Source organism: Mustela erminea, chromosome 19 (assembly GCF_009829155.1).
Source record: "Mustela erminea isolate mMusErm1 chromosome 19, mMusErm1.Pri, whole genome shotgun sequence".
Taxonomy (NCBI): domain Eukaryota; kingdom Metazoa; phylum Chordata; class Mammalia; order Carnivora; family Mustelidae; genus Mustela; species Mustela erminea.
In genome coordinates, this window is record NC_045632.1 from 15,527,439 (window position 1) to 15,552,355 (window position 24,917).

Genomic DNA, 24,917 nt, shown 5'->3' on the forward strand with positions numbered 1-24,917 from the left:
ATACTAAGTGTGGTTAAGTGACAGAGTAAGGGAGAGACAGAGAAAGTCAGAGACAAAGGAACAGGGAAGAGAAGGAAGGAGGAAGAAAGGGAGAGAGTTTACCTTTGTTTAACCTGGCAGGGCCCCAAACTTCTGTAGGTGCTGTCCTGACTCACTCCCAGCCTTCTCTGAGCTTCCTTTCAGGGTCCTGGCCCTGGTCAAGTTGACACTTTCCTATTGGGTCCTGTGGCGGGTAGGTAATGAGGGGAGCCCTGCCCAGTCCTGAAGGCTGTAGCCTGAGGATCTGCAGGGACTTGGGGGGGAGGGGGCGTGTGCTTGGGTGCCAGTCCAGTCTCTTCCCCCTGCTTGCTGCGTGACCTCAGGTTGGTGACTTCGTGTGTTCGTTCCTCAGTCTCCCCCGCTGTGAAATGGGTTTGAGGAAGGTGCTTCCTTAAGGGACAGCTGCTGGGCGGGTGGTGTGTGTCTCCTAGAGCTGCCCTAAGGAATCGCCACAAACCCATCGGTTTAGGGGGGCAAAAAGGTGATGTCGCTCGGTCCTGGAAGCCCAGGTCTGAGATCAAGGTGCCAGCAGGGTCTTGTCAGCCACCTCTGAAGCTCTGAGGGGAGACTTCTTGGCGTCTTGGCGGCTGGGAGCTGTTGGCGCTGTTTGATCCACCCTGCAGCCCTCCCGTGTCTGCCTCCCCTGGGCGTCGCAAACCTCCCTCTGCATTCCCCCCCGCTTTTTTTCCCTTAAGATTTTATTTATTTATTTGACAGAGAGAAACAGTGAGAGAGGTAATACAAGCAGGGGAAGTGGGAGAGGAAGAAGCAGGCTTCCTGCCGAGCATGGAGCCCAATGTGGGGCTTGATCCCAGGACACGGGGTTCATGACCTGAGCCGAAGGCAGATGCTTAATGACTGAGCCAGCCAGGCTCCCCTGCTTTTCTCTTCTAAGGACATTGCCGCCCCACCCCCAGCCAGATAACCCAGAGTGATCTCACATCACAAAATCCTTCATCACAGCCTCAAGGCAAGGGTCCTTTTTATCCACCTAGGTTTGAATTTACAGGTTCCACATGGAGTGGTGGGGGCACCATTCAAAGCACGAAAGGGTTAAATGGGGTAAACTAGGTGCTCAGCGAAGCCCTGGACATGGTCTTACTATTTTTCTTTAATGATTTATTTATTTATTTGGGAGAGAGAGGGAAGCGGGGAGGGGCAGAGGGAGAGAATCTCCAGCAGACTCCCCACTGAGTTTGGAGTCCTACTCGGGACTCAGTCTCACAACCCTGAGATCCTGACCTAAGCAGAAATCAAGAGACGGAGGCTGAGCCGACTGAGCCTCCCCCAGGTGGCCCCTTTCCCCCCACTTACCATCTTGAGGTATGTTAGCTCTGCCCTTGATCTTGCTGGGCCCACAGATACTGTTAGGCACACTGAGTTGGTTGCCTATCTTTAAGATTCAAGAACTGTGGGGCGCCTGGGTGGCTCAGTGGGTTAGGCCGCTGCCTTCGGCTCAGGTCATGATCTCAGGGTCCTGGTATCGAGTCCCGCATCGGGCTCTCTGCTCAGCAGGGAGCCTGCTTCCTCCTCTCTCTCTCTCTCTCTGCCTGCCTCTCTGCCTACTTGTGATCTCTGTCTGTCAAATAAAATAAATAAAATCTTTAAAAAAAAAGATTCAAGAACTGTCACATGAAAATGGGGATTTCTTGGGGTGCCTGGGTGGCTCAGTGGGTTAAGTCTCTGCCTTCGGCTCAGGTCATGATCTCAGGGTCCTGGGATCCAGCCCTGCATCGGGCTCTCTGCTCCGCGGGGAGCCTGCTTTCAAATCCTCTAGAGAGAGGATCTGCCTCTCTGCCTACTTGTGATCTCTGTCAAATAAATAAAATCTTAAAAAAAAAAAAAGAAAGAAAGAAAATGGGGATTTCTTAAGAAAAATCCAGTCCAACAGTGACGTGGTGGTGGACAAAGCTCTGGGTGGCCCCCACAGCCATGCTCCCATTTTCAATCTCAGGTGCACATTAGAATCACCTGGATAGGGGCGCCTGGGTGGCTCAGTGGGCTAAAGCCTCTGCCATCGGCTCAGGTCATGATCTCAGGGTCCTGGGATTGAGCCCTGCATTGAGCCCAGCATCAGGCCTCTGCTCAGCGGGGAGCCTGCTTCCTCCTCTCTCTCTGCCTGCCTCTGCCTACTTGTGATCTCTGTCTGTCAAATAAATAAAGTCTTAAAAAAAATCACCTGGAGAGTTTTCCTTTAAATACCTGTGACCTTGCCCCAATCCACACCCTTTTTTCATAGGACAGACCTTAAGCATGACCTTCAAGGCTTTTATTCCTCCTGAGACTCCTCTCATGTTCATTTATTCTTCCTCTTCATTCCCTCTCTCTCCTCCTTCCCCACAGGGAGCCATTCTATTATGTAAATGAGTCACCTTTTTAAATCTTGAAAAACAGGTATTACAGTTTTATGTTCCTCATTTGTAATCGACACACGTGGCCTGGTACAGATCCTGACTTTACTTTCCCCATCACTGGTCTGGCTCTCTCTCCCCATGGGCACACTTGGTCCCTGGCTCCTGAGGACTTCACGGGAGTCCTTGGCGTGTGGCCCCTGTGTCTCCCATTTGCTGTCCTAGAGTGGACACATGGCACACAGGTCACCTCCAGCTCCCACCCTATAAACACTGCTGCAGTGAACAACCCCGTGTGTGCTCCCCCATAGGGTCCCATGATTTCTTTGGGAAGGGATTCAGAGGTGGAATTATTGTGAGATGCATACATGCGATAATTCATTTGACTAAACCAGACTCGAATCTTTACCAGATTCGTGGTAGAAGGACAGCATGTTGAAATGTGCCTTCCTCCGGTTACCAGTAAGTTTGAGCCCTTGTGCACACCCTGATTGGTCTTTTGGGTTTTTTTTCTTTTGTAAGTTGCCTGTTTATATTCTTTGCCCATGTTTCTATTTGGGTTGCTCTTTTCTCACTAAAAAAAAAAAAATCTGATACAAAAAATTTTTCCCCTTTCTGAAGCCTATTACATTTGGCCATGATGTCCTTCTTTGAACAAAAGCTTTACATTTTCACAAGTTCAACTAATTTTTTTTTTGATAGTTTGTTCCACTGGAGTTTTAAGAAGTCCCTCTCTGCTGCTGGTCATCAAGTATGTTCCTCTGTCACCTTCACAGTTTGTCTTTTAGAGCATGTTTAACCCATCAGAGAAACTTTGTCCAGGGGAACTCAGATAATGAAAAGTTCTCATATCTAAACAGTCTAGTTAGTACCCACTGGTTACATGTGACAGTGGAGGCTGTGAAATGTGACTAGTGCTACTAAGGGACGGAACTGTTTCATTTTATTGGTTAATTTAAAATTAAATAGCCACATGTGGTTGGTGGCTACCTTCCCGGGAAGCACAGAACTAAGGTTCTTTTGTCGTGATGCTAGGTAGGGAGCCCGTTTTCCTTTTCTCCAGAAAAATGAACCGATTTCCCCAAAACTATTATTAAACAATCTATTTTTCCCTCCTTCTTTCACTGGGGCCAGCCTTGTCATATATAAAGCTCATCCTGAATATACTTGGGTTTTCCTCTGGGCTCTTCAGAGAAGGCCGGGGAGTCCTAATAAAGGTGGAGAGTCTAGCAGAGGTGGAGAATCACAATTCTACCAGTATTAGAATTTTTAGCCAGACACACAGCCGCCCAGAATAAAGACTACGTTTCCCCACCTCCCTTGCTGCTGGGTGCAGTCACGTGACGAAGCTCTGGCCAATGAGGCAACGGCGCAACCTCCGGGTCATGTCCCTAAGGGGGGGCGTGGCTGTCTCTTCTCGTCCTCAGGACCAATGATTCAGCCCAGGGTGTGGCCTGGGAATCTGCATTTCCATAAAGTTCCCAGGGATGCTGCTGGTCCGGGAACCACGCTTGGGAGAACGACTGGTCTGACTTGTTTCACTTACTCATTTTGAGTCTCTGTAAACACACCTCTGATCTGCAGGTTAGTACCTCCCGGGCTTCCCCTCCTGGGCCTTTGCAGCTTGGAGCACAGCGCCCCCTGCTGCCGCTGAGGTAACACTCAACTTTGTGTGGGACGCCGTGCGGTCAGTACCATCTGGACAAAGCCGGTCCCCAGGGCCACATCGCCGCTGGGGCAGGTGTCTGTTCTTGCTCCGCCACACTTGCCCTTCTGAGTGCGCTCTTGTCCCCCCCGACGCCTGACGTGGACTCCCTCGCGGGCTGGGATCAGTGGGGTCCTGCTTGAAGGAGGCGCTGGAGCAGGTGGGGCGGGAAGCTGGAAGAACCTTCCTGCTTCCGCTGCCGCAGGGTCACGAGCCGACTTCCGGGGTCTTGGTGGTGCCCCTGAGCACTTTTGTGCATCTAGCCTCTAGGCCGGGTTACTGACCCTGTTGGCTCCCTGAGCCTTCCAGGTACTCTTGTGACCAACCCCCTGTACTCAATCTCCCATCCGAAACAACTAGAGGGGTTTCATGTATGCCATGGGAACCCCTTCCTGATGGGCAGGGGCAGCAGGAGGGGGTATGGGGCCTCCGGGAGAGCTCTCTTGAGGCCACCCAAAACCATCCTTTAAACTGCAGTGACGGCGATGGAAGGTGACAATCATGGTAGAGTCCCCATGAAGCCGAATGTTGGCTCCTCCACCAGGTAATGACCTGGCAAGGGGCCTCCTGTCCCCCCTGGGGGGGGGGGTGGAGAGGGGAAAGATCCTTCACCTGCAATGGAATGTCCTGGAGCGCCCCCAGGGGCCCAGGGAGGCGGGGCCCTCCAGTTGGGAGGGCGGTGGCTCTGTGCCACCCTGTTCTTCCTGGGTTGTGGAATCATGGGCGTACCAGCCTCCGAAAATGAGTTGGGCTGCTATCCTTTCCCTGTTCTTTGGAACAGTTTGTACAAGGTAGGAATTGTGTGATCCTTCAAAGTCTGGTGGAACTCATTTGTAAAAGCATTCAAGCCCAGGGCTTTTTCTTTGGTGCGTGTGGTGTGTGGGGGGGAATGTTACTTTGGTCTTTTCTTGTTTTCTGTTTCTCCTTATACCCATTTTGGCAGAGTTCTTCCCAGAGCTTAACAACTCCACCCAGGCACCCAACACATTCAACATGGCAACAGCTGCTTCCCTGGGGATGTTTAGACCTCTGAGTCCCCATCTAGATGGTGCCTGTTCGTGGCCGGCACAGACACGGTACCCCAGCCTTGGGGACCCAGGGCTTGTGGAGAGGCATGCTCTGGAGTGGGCGCAGACAGTGTACCCAAGCCAGCATCTCCACACGTCTCCCGCCCACACAGCAGGCGGAGGTCCCTGGTACCAGTGGGTGGTGGGGTTTGCTGCTCACGCTGCAGTTGTCCCCAGGGAGCTGCTGGTTCCCCCCACCCCCACCTCTTGGGTTCTGGGGGAGACGCACACAGTCCAAGCTCACACCAGCCTGGGGCGCTCAGTGCCCAGAACACAGAGGCAGCACCGTCCTGAAGATGCCAGCCAATTCCCTTCTCCCCTTGTAGAGACCCAGGCTCAGCCTCCTGGGACCCCGATTTGGAGGGAGGGATCTGGCCAGTGGAGTATCCCTAAGGCTGGCTGTTCCAGATCCATCTGCCTCCGTTGAGTCCTCAAAAGCCCACCTGCCCACTGACCGATTTTCTGAACGACCCATTTACTAACATCAGCTCATCAAGGATCCTTCCTACCCACCTACCATGCTCAAGACAAACAACCTTTAAAACAAGATTCCAGCAAATCTCCAATCTGGCAAACTGGTCACTGCAGCACACAGACCCTGGGGGACTGGCTGTTTGCAGGCCAGGGGGTGAGTCTGGGTCCCGTCAGGGGGGGCACTACGGGCTGCTTTGACCTGGGGCTCCCCACCCCCCCAAGACATGGCCCTTGGCCTAAGATGGACTGGAATCCTGGGGTTCGCCAGCCCGCCCTCTCTCCGTCCTTGAGTCCCTCCCCCAAGTCCCACACCAAGATGACCTTGACAGGAAGGCGCGCTACCCATGCTACACGCACACGCAAAACAAGAAAACATTTTAATTGTAAAACTAACTTGAGGGAGGGGAGGGGAGAGTGGGGCCGCACCAAAGGGCTGGGAACCTGATTCTTCGAGCAGTGGTTCTGTCCCTGGTGCCGCCCCTAAGGGGCAGAGACCATCTGTCCCCAGGTTGGGCAGGGGCTAGTGTTATAAAATGACAATATAAATAGACTTCTAGAAAAGAGGAGGCTGTCCAGGTGCAGTAGTCATCTGCAGAGGCTGGGGATAGGCAGGAAGCCCTGGCCCCCATCTCCCCAGCAAGCCACCGAGAGGGGGTGCAGGACTTGGGGAAAAGGCCACTCTTCAGACATTCATGATCGACCGACCCCCACAATGGCTCGGGGGGGGGGGGCAGGGGGCTGCGCTGTATGTCAGGCAAGGCCTTAGAGACACCCACTCCCAGGCTGGAGGACAGAGCAGCTGGACCGTCTGCACAGGTGTGTGTGCACACATGCGTGCGCACACACACACACACACACACACACACACACGCCTCTCGTGGTGTTCTCTCCATCCACAGCAGCCCCCACTGCAGATGATTTCCAGTGATAGGGGGGCTGTCTGTCCTTCCTGGAAGACAGGAAGACACAGGGAGCGACCATCCCAGAGGGTGGGGAGGCTGGGAACCTTCACTTGCTCCCGCAAATCCCTGTGTTTTGTTTTGTTTTGTCTTAAAGTCACAAAATCAAACCTGGAGTTCAGTAGTAGGGTCCTGCACGCTCCCCCACCGCCGACAAGGATGGCGGTGCCACATGGAGTGTCTCCTGGGTGGGGAGGAGTGGGGGCCTCCCCCCGACTGGCCCGTGGTGGGACGGGGTGACCCAAGGGGCTCTTTGGTTCAGGGACAGGGCACTGAGCCTCATCTGGTACGGTTCTGGCGCATGAGGGGCACGATGCTGGCGGGCGGGCCCGCTTTGGCCAGGAAAGGGTGCTTGAGCAGCTCAGCCGCTGTAGCCCGCTGGGCTGGGTCACGCACCAGCAGGCGGTCCAGGAAGCCCTTCAGGGAGGGTGACACCTGTGGGGAGGTGGGGGAGAGAGTCAGGAATGGGTTTGAGCACCAGCTCCACTTCTCACTTGCCACTGGGCTCCAGTTTCGGCCTCTGTCAAATGGGCCGACAACATCCGCTGCCTGGGGGTAGAGGCCAAGGGGCCCAGGTGTCTAGAGCTTGGCCCCAAGGAAAGAAACACATCAAAGACCCCAGGGGCTCATTTCTTCTCCATTTTCAAGGTTTGCAAGGAGGTGACAGTGGCTGGGCCCCAGAAGCACCCCTCTCTTGCCAGGCGAGCCATCTACCAAGAAGGCTCCTCTCCCAGACCTGGCTATGCCAGCCAGCCGAGGCTCAACCACTGGGGGACGGTAAGGGCTCAGGGAACCTGTAGCAGAGGGGGCGGGGAGCCCAACACAGAGGGAGTATCCCCTCCCCCACACCACCTGCCCGCCGGGGGCCCACCTTGTGCAGATTTTTCAGTCGAGGTGGCAAGTTGTCCCGAATCATCTTCATGGCTTTGAGGGGGGGCTCATTGAAGTAGGGGGGCTCCCCGTCCACCATCTCGATCACCATCACCCCCAGAGACCAGATGTCTACCTGCAGCGGGAAAGGGACAGGAGGGCTGAGCTGGACTCACTGGGCCCGTGCTAGGGGAAGCCACAAAGGGGTGGTTGGTTCTGCCTTTGCCTCCTCCCTCTGGAGTCCTCGGGCCCCAAACACCCTGACACCCAACTTGCCAGACCCACAAGCTCCTCCCCCAAGGAGCCCTGAGAAGGGTTCTGCCCACCCAGCACCCTCCTTCCCTCACTCTAGGGAGCATTCAGGGTGCCGTGGCCAGTTGCCTAAGCAGCATGGTTGGGACACAGTAATTGGCTCATGAGCAGACACGTGACCGGAGCTGAGCCAATCAGAGCCAGCCCAAAGACTTTAGCCGCCAGGAGCATCCGGTACTCACAGGCAGGGGGATGGGGTCCCAGAGTTGCCAGGCCAGCTCTGCCCTGACTAGGGGAGCACCTGCCTGGGTGAAGACTACCCGGACCAAGTCAGGACTGGGGAGGGACAGAGCACAGGAATGCCAGGCCTGAAGCTTGTCACTCGCCCCTACATCACAGTTCTTGGGGCCCAGCGCTTTCAGGTTTTGCTAAATCCGAGTGGGTGTCAGCACCGGGCTGGGCTCATCAGGGATAGGTGCACACACGCATGCCTCCCTCCTCTCCCACAGGACCATCCCCAGTGACCCATCTCCCACACTGAGCCCCACTCCACCCCCAGCACTCCTGCGGCTCCAGATGGTCACAGTGTAAACCTGTGCTGACAACAGGACAACCGGGCCACCGCCGGCTTACCTCTGGCCCATAGGGAAGGCGAGAGATGAGCTCTGGGGCCATCCAGTAGGGCGTGCCGACCAGGGATTTCCTCCGTGGTACCTCCTTGCTGACTTGCGCGCAGAACCCGAAGTCCGAGAGCTTCACCTGCAGCAGGGCGCAGGCGGGGGGGGGGCGGGCAGTCAGAGGTGTCTACCTACTCAGTTCCCTGGCCTTGGACTTTCCGGGACTACACGGGGCAGCCTAGAGGTTAGAGCCAGACCACGGAGTCCCTCTGCCTCCTCCCAGCAGGGGGCCCTTAGGTGTGTCACCTCCCCGTGGGAGATCACACCATGTGCCTTCCTGACAGGGTCTGCCCTGGGGCCTTTGGGGGAAGTGGCCTGAGTCCTACAGGTTCCAAATGTTGCTGAGACCCCAGCTGGCTCCCAAAGCCCTTGGCTGGGCCCTGGCATCCCTGAATGCAGCCCTGGCCTGGAGAGGATGACAGCTGTGACTTATTCTGCTAACAACCACGTGCCCAGAACCACACATTTCCACCTGCTTGGGAGCCACGGGTCCCCTTCCGATTCCTAAGGATATGTGCGGATCTTCTCACCCCCATGAAACATATGCACACGGCGTGCACACAACTTCAGGCTCACAGATGTCCCCCAACCATATCTGTGGACAGCTTCAGGCGTTCGGGGATTCCAGCTGAGACTCCCCATTAAAGAGAGCCCACCATGACCCCTATCTCTGCTGAATGGCTTCACTTCCCTGGGGGAAGGCAGGCGAATCACCAATGAGAACTTGGGGACAGTCAAGGACTCCCTCCCACTGAAAATCATGTCCACTCTTAGAGTAGAAATACAGGTTCTGGGCACTGGGGGGCCTCATCCGTGGGCATGAGTCTGAGCCTCAGTCTGGAGAAGCGGAGACAGGAGCGGGGTCCACGGCCCATGGCCACGTGCTCGGCTGGGAACAGCTTCTTGGTGGAGGAAGAGCCACAGCCAGCACCCCAGCTGTCTCCCGGCCTCCCAGGGCCCAGTGCTCGACCACAGCTCCCCGCACCCTGGGCTGAAGGCACAGCCTCCTCCGGCCTGGCCCCCCTGTGACCGTGTGTGCAGAGCCCCCCCGCTGACTGGGCCTGATTCGGGGCTGTTGGCCTGAGGAGTGAACAAACTTCTTGCTCCTCAAGCCGCCGAGCTGCGGGTCAGGGATGGAGGGGAGCCAGGGACAGGCAGAGGGAACCCAAGCCACCCTGCTCCTCACCCTGCCGTCGTGGGTCAGCAGGATGGAGTCGCTCTTGATGTCGCGGTGGATAACTCCCTGTGCGTGGAGCACGGCCAGGGCCTGAAGCACGGCCAGGCACACGGCGGCGATCTGCTCCTCGTTCATCCTGTGTGGGCTGGGGGTCAGCGACTGGAGGCCCGAGGGGAATGCCGCCCTCCTGGCCCAGAGACGTGGCCCCCACCCCGAGGGGTCTGAGAGGACACAGTGGCCCCAGGGACCCTGGGGTCTGGCAGTACCTGGTGTGAGTGACGATGTCGGTGAGGGCGCCGCCCTCCAGAAACTCCATGACTACCCAGAGCTCGTCCCCGACCAGGTAGCTGTTGTACATCTCCACCACGTTCTCGTGCTGGTAGTCCCGCATGATCACCACCTGGGCACCAGGCGGGGTCAGCACTGCTGGTCCCTGCCGCAAACCCAGTCACCCCACCAGCCTGCCTCCCGCCTCCCCTCCTGCCTGAGCTGGGGCCCTGCCACACCAAAGGCCCAGCCCACTTGTCACTCCCGCTCTTTGTCATTGTCATTTGTCACTGCCCTCCCCTGTGCCAAGGCCAGGAGACCCCAAAGGCAGCTTGAGGCCTGATGCCTGCATTGTGGGGGTTCCCTGCCCCCAAACCCCATTTCTGATCCTGCTCTCTCACCAGTCATGAGCTGGTTGGTCTCTGAATGGCCCTAATGACCAGGCCAGTGTAGGGACAGGGGCGGGGACGAGAATGTCTTAAGCATGGGGCTGAGTCCGCGGGACAAGCAGGTACCCGCCAAGGGCAGAGTAACAGCCTGGGGGGATGGGTTCAGGGAAGAAAAGCCCTGGCAGCAAAGCCCGGGGGAGATGGGAACGGGACACTCACTGGGATTCCGCTGAAGAGCCCACGGTGCGGCTACAGTGCGAGGGGACTAGGGGGCCGGGGGAGGGGTTATAGGGACAGCTGAGAGACCAGAAGGAGGCAGTTTTGACCACCTCCACACCTGACATCCCAGGACTCCTGCATTGGAGTCCAGGGGCTGCTGCCAGCCCGGATTCCTCTGGGGAAGGAGCCAGGAGTTGGCCTTTGTAAAAAGCTGGCAGATGCCACTGGGAACCCCAGCCAGAGACTGGACACAACCAAGGACCTAGATGGGAGCCAGACCTCAAACGCCTGCCAGAGGCCAGGCCCGTGTCCCGAGGACAATGACAGGTAGGACAGGGGAACTGTAAGGGTCAGTAAGGGGGGCAGAGGGGCAGGCCTGCAGGCCCCAAAGAGTCCTTGAGCAGCTGCGTGGGTAACGCCAAGGGGTTACCCAAGAGGGGATGCCAGGGCAGAGTCGGGGGGAGAGGATGGGGTTGCACAGCAGCTAACGGGCTACCATGGGAGATAGAACCAGGGGAGGGGCAGGGCTGGGGTCTCGAGAGACTCTGGGGACCAGTTTGGGACTCGGTGGGTATGAAGGACCTGGAAGTCCCACGAGGGCAGGGCTGAGGGGCTCTGGAGTTGGGGCTCCAGGGAGGCAGGGGTGGGTATGGGGCAATGAGGGGAGAGGTGACAGCCTGGGGAAGTGTGAGGAGTAAGGAGAGGAGACAGGCTCAAACCCAGCCCTGGGGACCCTGGCGCTGAATGGCCTTCTCCCATCCTCACCCTTACAGGACGCGGACCAGCATGGGCCTCCAGACCAGCTGGTAGAGGGCAGCAGGAGGAGGGGGGACGGCGGGGCCGGGAGGGCACAGGCGGGGCCGGGAGGGGCCGGGAGGGGCTGGGAGTGACAGGGATGGGCCCTCGGCCCACCTCATTGAAGAGGAGCTCGCGCCTCTGCTGCTTGCGCAGGTCCATCTTCTTGACCGCAACCAGCCTGCCTGAGCTGCGCACAGTGGCGATGCACACGATGCCCGTGGAGCCCTCGCCGATCTTGATGAAGTTGTCCAGGTAGGAGCGAGGGTCTCCAGGGTCCACTACCAGCTGCAAGGCAGCTCGGAACTGCTCGTGCGACACTCGCTGGGGTTCCCGCTGTGGCGAGCGGGGCCCAGGGGGCCCAGGGGCCGGGGGCCCGGCGGGGGTAGGGGCAGTGACAGGGCGGGTTAGAGGAGCCAACTGGGGCTCAGAGGCATGGGGGCCCAGCACTCCTGGGCTAGGGGGTCCGCGGGCTCGGGTGGGAGGCCGGGAGGAGGAGGAGGACTGGGGGACCGCCAGGCCCCCGGCCGATGGCCCGTTGGGGGCCAGGCTATGAGGCTCCCCCTGCAATAGAAAAGACAGGCAGCTGTTAGTGGAGGGGGAGGGGGCCAGCTCTGCTCCTTGTGTGGGAGAGGGGCCCTGCCTGTGGGACAGACACATGGCAGTCAGGATGGAGATGGACAGTGGGCTGGGCACAGGCTGGCGCTGGTGGGCAGGGAACAGGGGACGTTTGGGACAAAGGGGCGGTGGGAGGTCCCAGGGCAGGGGTACTGGTTACCTGGACACCCCGGGCCGGGTGGTCCGTGTCAGCCCTCGGGTACGTGTTAAAGGGCCGACCAGCTGCCGCTTTGGCCCCACCAGCCAGACCGGCAGGTTGCGGGGTGCCGACGTCGGGCCCAGAGAGGGGGCGTTTGTCCCGGGAGGACTCCTGGGGTCCTCCTGAGCCCTCCCTGGAAGACTTGGGCCTCTTCTCTGGCCCCACCCGCCGCCTGTCACCACCGCTGCCACCCGCCTCATTGCGACCAGCACCCCGGCCTTGGCTGCCCGCCTTCTCTGGGGCTGCTCTGGCCGGCTCTGTGGGCATCCCGTTTTCCTGGCGGGCACGGGCAGGTGGCGGGGGGCTGTCTCTCCGCAGGGAGTTGGAGCGCGTCACCGACATGTTCTCAAACTCGTCCAGTAGCAGCGTGAGGGCCCCATCCTTGGCGCCTTTGCTGCCCCGCACGATGGTCTGGGGTCCAGGGCAATGGCGGGATGGGGGCCGGGCAAGGAAGAGGAGGACACAGGACGTGTATCCGACACACAAGGACAGGACAACACAAAACACACACAGAGACAAGACAGAGACGGAATGAAGAAATGCCATGGGGTGATGAAGGGGCGGGGTGGGTGGGGGTGGCACCAGAGGGGCCCCTGCAGTCCCTCCCACACCCCCACGTGGTCTGGTGCAGGAAGAAAGCTGAAGGGGTAACCTCCCATGGGTCAGGCTGTTGCCCCTGGGCTGGCCAGTCCCCCTAAAAAGCACCCTCCCCGTCTCTCTCCTGTTTTCCAGCCTGGGGGCAGGTCTCTGCCCTGTGGGCGGGAGGGGAAGGAGCACAGAGCCCATGCCACCCCATCAACAGTCCTGGAGAGCTGCAAATTACAGGATGCTGGGCACAGGGCCCGGCCTGGACTTCCTCCCTTGCTGCCCGCTGGGGCTGTTAACCCTAAACCCATGCTCTGTCCCCCAGAAGCCAAGGATAGAGCACAGGGAGAGTCAGAAAGGACTGGGCCTGAAGTCCAGGAGCAGTGGTGGCAAATGGGAATTCCCACGTGGCCTGGTGAATGTAACATGTGCCCTGAATACACCCAAGCTTCGCGTGCCAAGCCCAGCACCCTGATCCTGGTCACAGCCGCCTCCTCCCTCAAACAGAGTCAAGGCCTCCAGGAATACCTCCTCATCTCCCATTCAGCTCAGAGCACACAAGTTTCCTCACTGCTCCTCAAACGTACCAGGCAAAGGCCCACCTCAGGACCTTTGCACTGGCTGTTTGCTCTTCCTAGAACATCTTCCCCCAAGTATGCCCTCAGCTCCTTCCCTCCTCTCCTCTTCCAGGCCTTTGCCCAAACTCAGCTTCTCAGAGGGAAGCTTCTGCTGACCACCCAGAGTCTAAAATGCCAGCCCCTAACACCCCCATTCCCTTTCTCTGCCTTCTCTTTCTCTGGAGCCCTAGAAACCAGCTGCCCTGATGCACCTGTCAGCTGACTGTCACCTGCCCCTCCTGTGACATCCATGAGGACAACTTTTGTATTTGCCTGCTGTTCTGCTCTTGCTACATCTCAGTACCTAGCACCGTGTCAGGTATGTGTGCACAGCGTGCTCAAGAAACATGGGCTGAGCCAGCGGGGGAGGGAGGCAGGCTGGGAGGAGGCTGTAAAGAGCAGAACACGCAACCCTGGCCCTCTGCTCTCACTCACAGGCCAGTGGCAATGTGGGCCCAGGGCTGCCACACATCCTCAAGCCACAACTGCCTGCCTCCACTGTGCATGAAACCCACCTCCAGCCCACAGGGCCCCCAGGGGCCGGCCCTTGTCTCTCCCTCCCACGCCCCGCCTCCTGGGGGCCTGGCTACCTCCTTGCCTGGGCACCCTGTGAAGCAAGGTAGACAGACACCTGCTCATGCCCTAGCCCCAAGAAGACTGGGGGCTGCGGGAGGGCCTGGGAAGACCCAGCCAAGGGGCGATTCCCAGCAGGGGCAGCAAACACGTACCCACACAGGCCCCAAGACTCTGCTAGTCCCCATTGCCCCTTGTGTGGCCCTTCCTGGCAGGCATGGGCCCAAACAGGACTCACGGCTGGCGGACCAAGCAGGGGCTAGATTTTTGGGGGTCCCCTAGGGAAGCCACAGGCATCATGGAGGAGCCCCAGGGCCAGCTGGGGGACGGAAGCGAAGCAGGTGGGGTGGGGCCAGCAGGGACAGAGGAGCCAGCACCCCGGCCCACGGAGGCAGCTGCCACCCCCTCAGCCCCTGCGATTAGTCAGCAGAAGCCAGAAATACAGCCTTGGATGTGAAGTCTCTGCTGCTTTAAGCAGCAGGACAGAGTTCAAAGTCTTCAAAAGGCCTGCAGGAGAGGCACCGAGACCTCAGCGGGGACGCGGGATGGAGCCCATCCCGGTGAGTGTCCTCGCGCCAGGCCCCGGAGATGATGCGTCAGCCAAAGGCCTGTCCCCCACCGCGGGCCCGCTGACCGGCACACCCATCTCCATCTCCAGCCCCAGAACAACCCTGGCTGCGTGCCCCTGGCCCTGGGCCCTTCCTGGCTCCCACTGCCCCGAGGTGAAGTCTGGCCTTGGAGGCGGGCTTCCCAGGCCGGGCAGGCTCACACCCTGCCACCAGCCGGCCTCACTGTGCCACGCCTGGGCGCCGGGACTGCACAGATAGCAAAGGGGTCTAAGAGCCTGGGCTGTGGAAACAGACCGTGGTTCAAATCCCAACTCCTCCCTTTTGCTCAAGATGGCCAGAAAACCACCCCCCAAACCAAAAAGCCTCCAAGGCTTCCCATGGACTCTTTCCTCTGCTAAAAGGCTCTCTTTGCCACAGGATTCCTCCCTCTCAGGGCACAGCTCTCAGGGCACAGCTCAGGTGTCCCCCTCCTCCACAAAGTTGGCCCAGACTGGGGGACAGGGGTGGGGAGGCCGGGTCAGCAGCTCTCTGGGCGCCCCAGGTCGGCCCTACCATGGGGATCTGTCCCTCGCCCAAGGACAAGTTTCTGGTACTCGGGATGGGGCCACAGAGCCCAGGGAGAGGAGGACAACTCAGAGGCTGGCATGGGGGGCTGCTACTGGGGTCAAGGTGGGAGTTAGTGCTGAGAGGCATGGGGAGGGATCGGTGGGTGGAGGGGTGAAATGTCAGGACTGGGGCGAAGATTAGGGTAGAGGGTTGGGGTGTCTGTCTGTCAGTAGGAGGAGGTCAGCAAGGAGGTGTTGGCCCTAGGGTCAAGCGTGGGTTTAAGGCCTGGGGGTGCCGTATGGGGTTGGTATGGGGCAGGAGAGGCCACAGTGGGCGCTGGCATACCTTGGGGGCCCCGGGCTGGATGGAGGTGATGCAGGCAGGGTCCACAAGGGGCTTGGGCCGGCGAGCCGACTCCTCAATCAGGCTCTGCCACTGGCGGGGCAGCCCCGTGAACTTCTGTTCGTGCTGGTCGAAGCCTGTGTGCACGCGGTGCTCAAAGTTGGATGGCGCGGAGATCTCGACCCTCTTCTTCTTCTTCCCAAACATGGCGGCGCTGATGCTCTCAGCGCCGTGAGGGCGCAGACTGGGGCTCCTCTCAGCAGGCCTGTGGGAGGGGGCCGCTCACCAGAACCCGCCCATTTCTCTGGGATCCTTGGGCTCTGCCCCAGTCCTGTCCCTCCTCATCTCCTCCTTGGTCTCCCCTCCCCCACAGGTGGCCTGAGGGACCCGTGAACAGGCTCCCCTGCTCAGCCCTCGGAGTCCCCTCGACATGACCTGCACCTAACCCTCTCTGCTCTCATGCCCCCTTTGCTCACAATGGTTTTCAAACCTCAGTGCCTTTGCACTGACTCCTCATGGAACACTCTTCCCTAGTATCCACACATGGCTCCCTCCAATCCCCTCCTTCAGGTCTCAGAATGGTTGGTGAATCTTTTCCTGACCGCCCCAAGTGAAGGAGGTGTCCCACTAGCTTTCCGTCACAAAGCTTCACAGCACGTTTAACTCCTGAAAATTCTACTGTTCATTCTTGAGTTTACCAGTTGGATGTCTACACCCCACCCCCAACCCTTAGACTATCAGCACCAAAGGCCAGATCTCATCTGCCCAGTGTGTCTGTATCCTACCCCACCCCCAGTACAATGCCTGGCCTGTAACCCACACTCAGTGACCAAGCGACTGTTCAACAACTGCTTCTAGTCCCTGTCCTATGCACGGCCCTTGGGAGCCTCACCCTAACACTCCCACTTTACAGATGAAGAGACTGAGGCTCGGAGAAGGGAGTTCCTCACCAGGGTTGCACAGTGGGGAAAGTTCCAAGGTGCAGCACATATTAGCAAGCGCAACCACCCCCGCCTTTAGGCTCTGTGGTCTCCAGGTGACACCTCGGCTAGTACCAGGCACCGTGTAAATGCTCACTGAAAGCCAGTTGGAAAACCAAAGGGACTGCCGGAGAGATGCACCACTGTGTGTCCCCAGGGAGACCAGGGCAGTGAGGGGATGGGGAGTCAAATGGCAAGAGAACAATCTCTCTTTGCCACTCACTCTGTGGGACCGTGGGCGAGTGACGTGACCTCTCTCCCCCTCACAGGGCTGCTCTGAGGACTGACTGGGTAACAGGAGCAGAGCAGGGCACGAAGCGCGGGCCCTGCTCCACCACGGTGACTCCAGAGTGCTCCTAACGGCGTCTAGGGGAGGGGGACCCCCCATCCCACGCCCAGGCCCTGGAGTCCCACAGACCTGGTTTGATGCTGGCTGTGCTAGACGTGCCCTCCGGCAGGTGACGGCTCCTCTTGGGGCCTCGAGTTACTCATCTGGAAGATGGGAAGAAAATACGCATGCATTCATCCGCTAACACCTTCTCTGCGCCCAGCCCTGTGCTGGTGGCTGCTCGGGATACGGTGGGGACTGAGACCAAGATTGCCTCCGACAGCCCAAGGTGGTCAAGGCTGGGGTCAAGGAGGACCAGACCCAGCCTGAGGGATGGTAGGGTCGGGGGGCAGGGGAAGCTTCTCACAGAGAGGCTGTGTGAGCTAAGACCCAGAGGATGAGGGGAAAGGCATCTGGCTGGGCTCTTTGTTGGCTTCAGGCTGGCTCCCCAGAGCCTGGCATGGTGTCCAACACAGGGTCGGCCCCAAGTGCAGTGAGTCTTGTGACCTGAGGACCCTCTCAGGCGTCTGGGATGCTGCCCTCCAGACCTGGCTCTCCTCCTCCCCGTGCCATTCCGCCTTTCCACTGGGGCAGCTGTGTGAGGTCGGGAAAACTTGCAGCCAGCCCTGGCCCAGAGGCAGGACCATCAGTGGGTAGCCATCTAGGAGAACCGGTCCGGCAGCAGCGCCCAGCTGGGAGGGGGTGGGGATCCAGCAGACGACCTGTCTCAACTGGTCAGGGCCTCCTGGGCAGCAGGAGGCCAGAGCCAGGTCCTGCCAGGGCTCCCCCAGCAGGTCCAGCTTCCCTGCTGCTCCGGGGTCCCCAGCTGCTCGGATGTGGGGTACGGCGGCCCTGGCCAGGATGGAGGTCCCTTTGCCTCTGCCTCTGTCCCTCCTCTACCCTCAACCAAGCCAGGAGCCCTTTCAGTGTCTCCCCCCATTCCAGCCCTTCCCTCGCACCTCAACTTCCATCCCTGGCCCCCCATCCACCCTGTTCTGGCTCCCAAGCCTCTCTGCTGCCCTCAGCCGTCAGCCTGTCTCAAACAGGTCCTCGCCTTGTCCCCAAAGTCAGACCTTCCCCCATCCTCCCACCGATACCCCACAGCTTCACCTCCACCTCCTTGCAGGGTTCCCAGAGGGGTCCCCCACCTGGCACGCCTGGCCTCAGCCCTCACCTTGGCCTCTCTCACTCGGCCCTACCCATCTTCTACCCTGTAGCCCACAGCCCAAGGCACCAAGTCACTCCGGGGAGTAGGATTAACCACGTGACCCCTCACTAAGCCCAGGAGAGGGCGGGGCGACCCTGCAGTGGGAGGAGCTCGGCACCCAGACAGGGTCGGGTAGGGCGCGGTGGGGCCCCCAGACCGCCTCCTTAGAGCCCTCGCCCCCATAAAACCCAAGCAGCATCCATATACCCCGCAGCCAGCCCCTACTGTATCCTGCCTTCGGGGCGTGTGACCCTGCAGGGGAAGGGGATGGAGGGACACACCTCCGGATATTTGCCCGGGCCACCCCTTCCCTCTGGGCACAGCACGGAGGGAGGGACAAACAGAGGAACTGACCGTGTTTATAGTGCTCGGGCTCCAGCTCCACCCTGGGGCAGCCTCCAGCTCCACAGCGGCCGGCGGCGCCCCCACCAAGTCCCCTGGCTCCTGACCCTACAGGAGCCCACAGTGGGGAAGGTGGGGCAGCTGTGACACAAAGCTAGGTGCCTGCACCAGAAGCATGGAGGTGGGCAGAGAGGGGGCACAGGGGCTCCCCAGCGAGCTTGGAACCCAGGAGTCTGACTGCTGTGTCCCGGCCATTTCACCTTCTGTACTTGGGAGCCAAGCCACCTTGGGAGCTCACCGTGCAGCCTGGGGCCAGCAGCTCGGCCACCCCATGCCTCAGTTTCCTCTTCTGTTAGGATAATGCCGGATTGTGCTCCCTGGGGTTCCGAGTCACTGAACACCAAGCACTCGCTCGCAGTCACCCACCCAGTACCTACTGTGTGCTGGCCCCTCTTCCAAGCACCCCGCCCAGAGCCCCTCATCTCACCCACACACGTGACCCACGAGGACGCAGCCACCGTGTGCCCCACATTATAGCCAAGGAGGAACGAGGTGCAGGGAAGACACCCCACTCGCCCGGGGCCCACCACCTGGCAGCAGAGTGCACCTGCGGCTCCAAGCCAGTCCTCAGAAATAAAGGCAGCGACAATCAGAGGACCCTGCGCCCCACAGTCTACTGACTGCCCTCACAACTGGCCAACCCCAATTCACAGACCAGGAGCCTGAGGCCCAGAGCGAGGAAGCCCCTTGTCCAGGGCACCCAGCATTCAAACTCCAGAAGGTGGGCACCAGAGCCCACGCTCTTACCTGCCTGGCCTGCACCAAGGGCCCCAGGGAAGCCACTGCTTCTGTCCCCTTCGCCTCCAGGGCAACTTCCTCCCTCCCTCCCAAGCCTACACCCTGCCCTTCCTTCTTTCTTTCAAGTTTATTTATTTATCTATCTTTAGTAATCTCTACCCCCGGGATCAAGAGTCACATGTTCCCTCCACTGAGCCAGCCAGTCACCCCCACACTTGCCCTATTGGTCCTGCCCTGACCCCTCCTGGGGTTCAGGGTCCCCATCTCCTATCTGACCTGTCCCAGCACCCCCAGGGTAATGGGAGGCAGCCCAGAGTGGGGGTTCCTGTTCCCCTTCAGCAAGACAATCTGCAGGGGAAAAGATGGCCACACATCCAACCCCGCCACCAAATGTACCTCTCCGAGGCTCAGCCCCAGTACTGACATCATTACCTCCAACCACGAGGGACCCCACCACCCTGCCCAGATGCAGACCCTCAGCTCACGGACTCCCTGTGACCTGGGGGGAGCAGCTCTTCTCATTTCCATCTTGCAGATGTGGAAACTGAGGACCACGAAGGTGAAATCTCTTGCTCAGGTTACCAAGCAGAGCTGGGCCTGGAAGCCAGTTGGATCCACTACAGCATCGACCTCCTTAAACCTTCTGCTAGCCCCCAAAACCCATCCCCGTGGCCCTGTGGCCCATATGATCTGCCTGTCACCTCTGCCCCTTGCTCGCTCTGCCTCAGCCACATGAGCCTCCTTGCTTTTCTGCAAACCCTAGACACTTCCCCACCTCAGGGCCTTTGCACTGGCAAAGGAGGATCTGCACATGGCTCCTTCCCTCCTTCCCTCTACCCACGTCTGTCTTCAAATATCCCTGGCTCCAGTCCTGTCCCCCTCTACATCTTTCCCTTTGCACCTGTCATCCGTCTTGCTCCCTGCCATACCCCAATGTCTACAACATGGCCCAGCCCATACCAGGCACTTAAGGAACCGCCGGTGAATGAATGCACTCATCTGTACCCACTACACTACACCCCTGCTCAGACACCTCCGATACTGCTCAGGCGGTCCTTGGGGAAACTCCAGGAGAGGGTGAAGCAGCAACTTTAGATAGAGGGAACGGGGTGGTGGTAAGGGTAGGGTGGGGTGGGACAGCATGCAGCCACCAGCCAGGCCACAGATGCCTCTGAAGCCCTGTGTCTGATCCCACGAATGCAGGCACATTCCGTACCCTACTCTCAAATGTTTACTACAATGAAGAAAAAAGCTTTTGAATTATTCGATATGGGGGACAGGACAGTTTCCAGCCTGTCCTAGCCAAAGCTGCCAAGTTTCTAGACATCCCTGCATTCACTGGTTCCATCCTCCTGAGCTTTCATGGGAAGAAAATGATACCCACCCATCCCACCCCACGCCTGAGTCTCCCCACCATGAAAATCCACTCTGGTGGAAGAGCGAGATGCACCTGTAGCACAAAGTCATCCGGGGAATGTGTGTGTGTGCACGTGTGTGCAAAAACTCCTTACCTTCTGTCTCCTTCCCTCCTCCCCCCACCCCTCTGAAACAAGTTTGCTCCCTTGCAGTTTCGGGGAGCTGATGAAGGGGAACCCAGGAGCCCGAGAAAAGAGCAGGGGATGTGCCAAGATCAGTCTCCAAAATGAAACCCTCAATCAGGAAGGGGACCATGAAGGCAGGCCACTGTCCCCAGCCAGCACTCAGGGCTGCCACCACCGGCGCCCACCCCCTTTCATATCAAGACTTTTATTTATTTATTTTTTAAAGATTTTATTTATTTAAGAGAAAAAGCAAGATAGCAAGAGAGCACACAAGCAGGAGGGAGAGGGGGAAGCAGGCTCCCTGCTGAGCGGGGATTCTCATGGGCTCCATCCCAGGATTCTGAGATCATGACCTGAGCTGAAGGCAGAGGCTTAACCCCTGGAGCCACCCAGGCGCCCCTGCTAAGACTTTAACCTACTAGCTCACGGAAGCCGCTTCCCACCTCAGTTTACTCACTGTCAGGGCTGGGCTCTGACAAAGGAGGGGAGACCGGCCCCCAGCAGAATCCTGTCCCCCTCCACCCCCACACCCATCCCACCTCCGCACCTTTGCTCAGCTCTCAGGTGCCCATCTGTACAGCCCCCGCCCTCCCCAGTCCAAATCTCTCTCCCAGCCCCGCTGCCTCGAGCCTAGTTTCTCCCCAGGGATCTTGACCCCAGATGCCATCCTGAGCTTTGGGCCAAACACGTGCCTAAGCCCACTCCTTGGCAAACACCCCAAAGGACCCCATCACACTCACACACCTGCCTACTGTCCGTGGCTACTGAGGGCTGCTCTCTGCCAGACCGGGGCTGGGGCTCCTAGCAGCGGTCAGAATGGCCAGAAGCATCCCAGCCCTTGTGGACAGAGCTCATGTTCTAGGGGAAAGGAGACAGGCGATAAATGAGCTAAATCAGAAAAATATCTAGTGAGCCAGAGGGTAAATGCTGAGAACATACACTAAGCAAGGATCAAGAGAGTGCTGAGGGCCAGGAGAGGCTGCAAGTTTCAGTGAAAAGGTCAGGGAGGGCCTGGCTGGGAAGGTGACCCTTGAGCAGGGACCCGAGTGGGGGAGGGGCGAGGGAACCACATGGACACCCAGGAGTGGGAAGATTCAGTGCAACTGTCCCCAGGTGGGGACGTGCTTGATGTGGTCAGAGCAGAGGAGGCCCAGTGGTGGGGGCAGATCATGTAGGGCATTATGGGCCACGGGGACAGCTCCGTCCTTTCCTGGAGGGAGGTGGGGCCACACAAGGGCTCTGAGCAGGGGAGGGCCGTGGCCTGACTCAGGCAGCCAGAGGCTGAACTGTGGCCACGTGGAGCCCAGGGAGGCGGAGGACATGACAGCCAAGGGGCAGGCAGGACCACGTGGGGGCTCTCAAGGGAGAAGTGGGCAGGCTCTGGGCATGCTGGAACGGCCGAGGTGACAGGACTTGCTGACAACGGACACCATCTTCCATACTAGCCGCAGCCAAGAGCACCACGGGGGCGGGCGCTGGGTCTGGTCTTGCCCATCACCGTACCCCCAGTGCCTGGTTCGTCCCGTCTACCCTCTCCTGACCCTTCATATCCCCTGATGCATCCCACAGTGATGAGTATGCCTCACGCTTCCCACGAAGTCAGTGGCTCAGCGCCGGCGGGGGGTGTAGGGGGGTGTGTGTGTGCTTCGGTGCCAACTCCAGCCCAGCTTCAGGCCAGACGTGCAGACCAGGCCACCCTGAGCCCTCCCGACCGTTCTTAGGTGACTGGGTTGCGGAGGAGAGTCCTCTTCCTTCCTGTTTCCCAAACCAGAACAACAGGGCCCAGAGAGGGGAATTCACTGCCCAGGGCTGCCCAGCACCACCAGGTCACCAAAGCACCTGTGCTGAGCCGCAGAGGCGGCCTTGTCGCTACCCCCTCCATTCCCGGTTTGCTGGCAGCCCCAGCACCAGCCAAGGCCTGTGCTCCAGATGAAGGATCCCAGAAGTTCATGCGACAAGAACAAGGGCAGAAAAAACTCTACTGTCAATGACCAGAACCAAGATCAGCAAGGCTGCCTTGGTTAGGAGGGAACCAGAAGCAACGCTAAACAAACCATTCTTCCAGGGCTTCGGACAGGGATAAAGTTCCCCACTGCGCCCTACCAAGGCCCTGCCCAGCTGCACTCCGCCGTCCTCGGGACCCCACCCCTCCTCTCACTTCACTACACCTGTACTGGCCTCATACATTTTAGTCGTGGACACCTCAAGCTTGCTCCAGCCTCAAGGCCTTTGCACCTACTACTCCCTCTGCCCAGAGTTGCATGACTCACCCCTTCCTGATATCTGGGTCTTTGTGCAAATAAAACCTTCCTAGAGAGCTACCTGGGTGGCTTGGTAGGTTAAGCGTCTGCCTTTGGCTCGGGTCATGATCTTGGTGTCCTCGGATCAAGCCTCACGTCAGGCTCCCTGCACAGCGGGGAGTCTGCTTCTCCTTCTCCCTCTGTGCGTGTGCTCTCTCTCAAATAAATAAATTAAAATCTCTAAGAAATAAAACCTCATTAGAGAGGTCTTTCGTGGATCCTGACAAAACCTGCACCCCCACTTTATACGTCTCTGTGGCCTTTATTACCATCTGACATCACATAAATGCAGACCATGGGTCCCCTCTCCTCCCTGGCCCCCAGCAAAGGCTCCCTGATAGCTGGAGCCCTTGTCTTTCTTGCTGTATCCTTGGCATCTAGAGCAGCAGACACTCAGCAAGTGTTTGTGGCACAAATGAATGATGCCACGGCCAAGTGAGCAGTCTGGACCCTGAGGAGGAACAGATAAGGGAGGTGGGGGCAAGGGCAGATAGGCACCCCCAGTGCCCGTCCCACACAGCCTGGAAATCGGACCTTCATGCCTCAACAGGAACCGGTTCCAGTCCTGCGAGACCAAATCTGGCTCTTTGTGAGTAAGCTGGCCTATGCACCAAATGCCACAAGAGGTGCCCCCCATCGATCCTATTCCTGGGTCCACCCCACCCCAGGAAGGCCCACTCCAGCCATGCTGCCTCGGCTGGAAATGTGAGGACGCGGCAGCCCACTGTGGCTACAGGCAAGAGGCAAGTCACATGGCAAGAAATGCTGCCGGAAATCCACCGTACGTGTGAAATCCCACAGGATGACACAGATCCATGGGTCACCCTGGCCTTGGGAAGCAGCTGGCATCGGCAGTCTGGGGCTTGAGGAGCAGCCCTGCCCTTCATGTTCTGGCCAGATACACGCCATCTCTCTGCACCGGGCCTTTGCACAGATCGTGCAGGGTAAGGACTCGGCAGAGAGATGTGCTGCCACCAAGTGGGTCCTCACTACAGTTTACCCCGCTGGCACTACCATGGCCATGGTTGCTGCTGCTGCTGAATGCACAGGGGCAGGAACAGATAAACGGAAGAAGGTGCTGCACACACTTCTCTCCAGCCCAGTGCAAGGGTCCAGCCTTACAGTCTCTGCTGTCTTACTTTTTCAGGGCTCCGATCAGAGCAGAATGGGCTATGCTGTCTGGGAGCCCCCAAGAGGGCAGCGCCTGGGGCCATCCCAGCCACCCTGTGTCCCCAGCCCTGCCCAACACGGGGTGGGGCGCAGCTCAGACAGTGTGGCTAAATGAAGAGAAGATATTTCCTGGAGCCAGCTGGGCTGGTGCTCCGAGTCCCCAGGGAGGCCGGGTGGCAAGTCCGGCAGCCTCGGGCTCAGGTGCCTCCTCCCCTCCCAGCCAGGCCCAAAAGGAAACAGACACAAAGGGCACTGTTGGCGTCTGTCACCCCCCAGAGGTGCCCAGGGTAGGGATGGATGCCACAACAAACCTGAAAGTGTGGGCGAGCCCCCAGGGACCAGGAAAATCAGATCAGACTCCATTCTTTCTTCCCGAAGCAGGGCAGGAAGGTGGAGGGGGGTAACAGGAAAGAGGCACAGCCCTCCACGTAACTCCCTGCTCCATACACACACACAGACACACACACACACACACACACACACACGGAGGAGTCCTCAATTCTGAAACATGAGAAGCCACCGCAGCCACACAGCAGCCTTGGCCCAGAAAAAGACATCACACCCTGAGCCCTAGGTCCCGCCTCTGGAATACCAGCCCCGGCAGAGCCCCGCGGGAGCCCTGTGGCCTCAGTGCGAGAATGCCGGGGAAGCAGTCAGAAAGAGGGGCCTGGCTCAGAGGAACCTCTCCCAACAGAAAGGCGAGAACAATCAGGCGGCCCACAGCTGGGTCCCTGGAGAAGCCGTGGACCCAGGACCCCCTCCACAAATGGTATAAAGACCCACACACACCCCCTTGATGCACGGACTCGTGAAAGAGACCCGCAACACACACCGGCAATATACATGATATACACCAGCCACCAGCTCAGAACGCAGGCCCATGCGTGCATACAGCCAACCCCAGACGCTCCCTAACCACCGGACATGCCTGAAAAGGACCCCACACACACACCCGGGTACA

General features: G+C 58.9%; 1 protein-coding gene and 2 long non-coding RNA genes across 4 annotated transcripts; 2 read left to right on the top strand and 1 right to left on the bottom strand.

The window, feature by feature from the left end:
• Nucleotides 1–5,712: 5,712 nt before the first annotated feature.
• On the top strand, nt 5,713–8,351 carry LOC116579224. 2 transcript variants are annotated; one of them, XR_004281175.1, is made up of 3 exons: nt 5,713–5,790; nt 7,244–7,372; nt 7,818–8,351. It is a non-coding gene; the product is annotated as an uncharacterized LOC116579224 (long non-coding RNA). The 2 variants fall into 2 exon arrangements; XR_004281176.1 differs by having other exon boundaries at nt 8,227–8,351.
• Nucleotides 5,995–16,766, bottom strand: PAK4 (p21 (RAC1) activated kinase 4). Its single transcript, XM_032324274.1, has 9 exons — nt 16,689–16,766; nt 15,294–15,555; nt 12,020–12,469; nt 11,359–11,805; nt 9,838–9,971; nt 9,581–9,707; nt 8,351–8,476; nt 7,467–7,601; nt 5,995–7,030 (listed from the first exon to the last, which is right to left on the bottom strand). Exons 2-9 carry the CDS (start codon nt 15,495–15,497, stop codon nt 6,875–6,877), a joined length of 1,779 nt encoding a protein of 592 aa, XP_032180165.1. The 5' UTR covers nt 15,498–15,555; nt 16,689–16,766; the 3' UTR covers nt 5,995–6,874.
• LOC116579226 lies at nt 12,469–16,690 on the top strand. Its single transcript, XR_004281177.1, has 3 exons — nt 12,469–13,579; nt 13,698–14,393; nt 16,540–16,690. It is a non-coding gene; the product is annotated as an uncharacterized LOC116579226 (long non-coding RNA).
• Nucleotides 16,767–24,917: the final 8,151 nt, after the last annotated feature.

Bases quoted from the DNA above. Each gene is read 5' to 3' on its own strand.
- PAK4 (XM_032324274.1), bottom strand. From the start codon at position 15,497: ATGTTTGGGAAGAAGAAGAAGAGGGTCGAGATCTCCGCGCCATCCAAC. The intron at 8,477-9,580 runs GTGAGGAGCAGG...GCCCTGCTGCAG, and splicing joins TGCTGACCCACGACGGCAGG to GTGAAGCTCTCGGACTTCGG. The intron at 7,031-7,466 runs GTGGGCCCCCGG...ACCTCCCCACAG, and splicing joins GACTGAAAAATCTGCACAAG to GTGTCACCCTCCCTGAAGGG.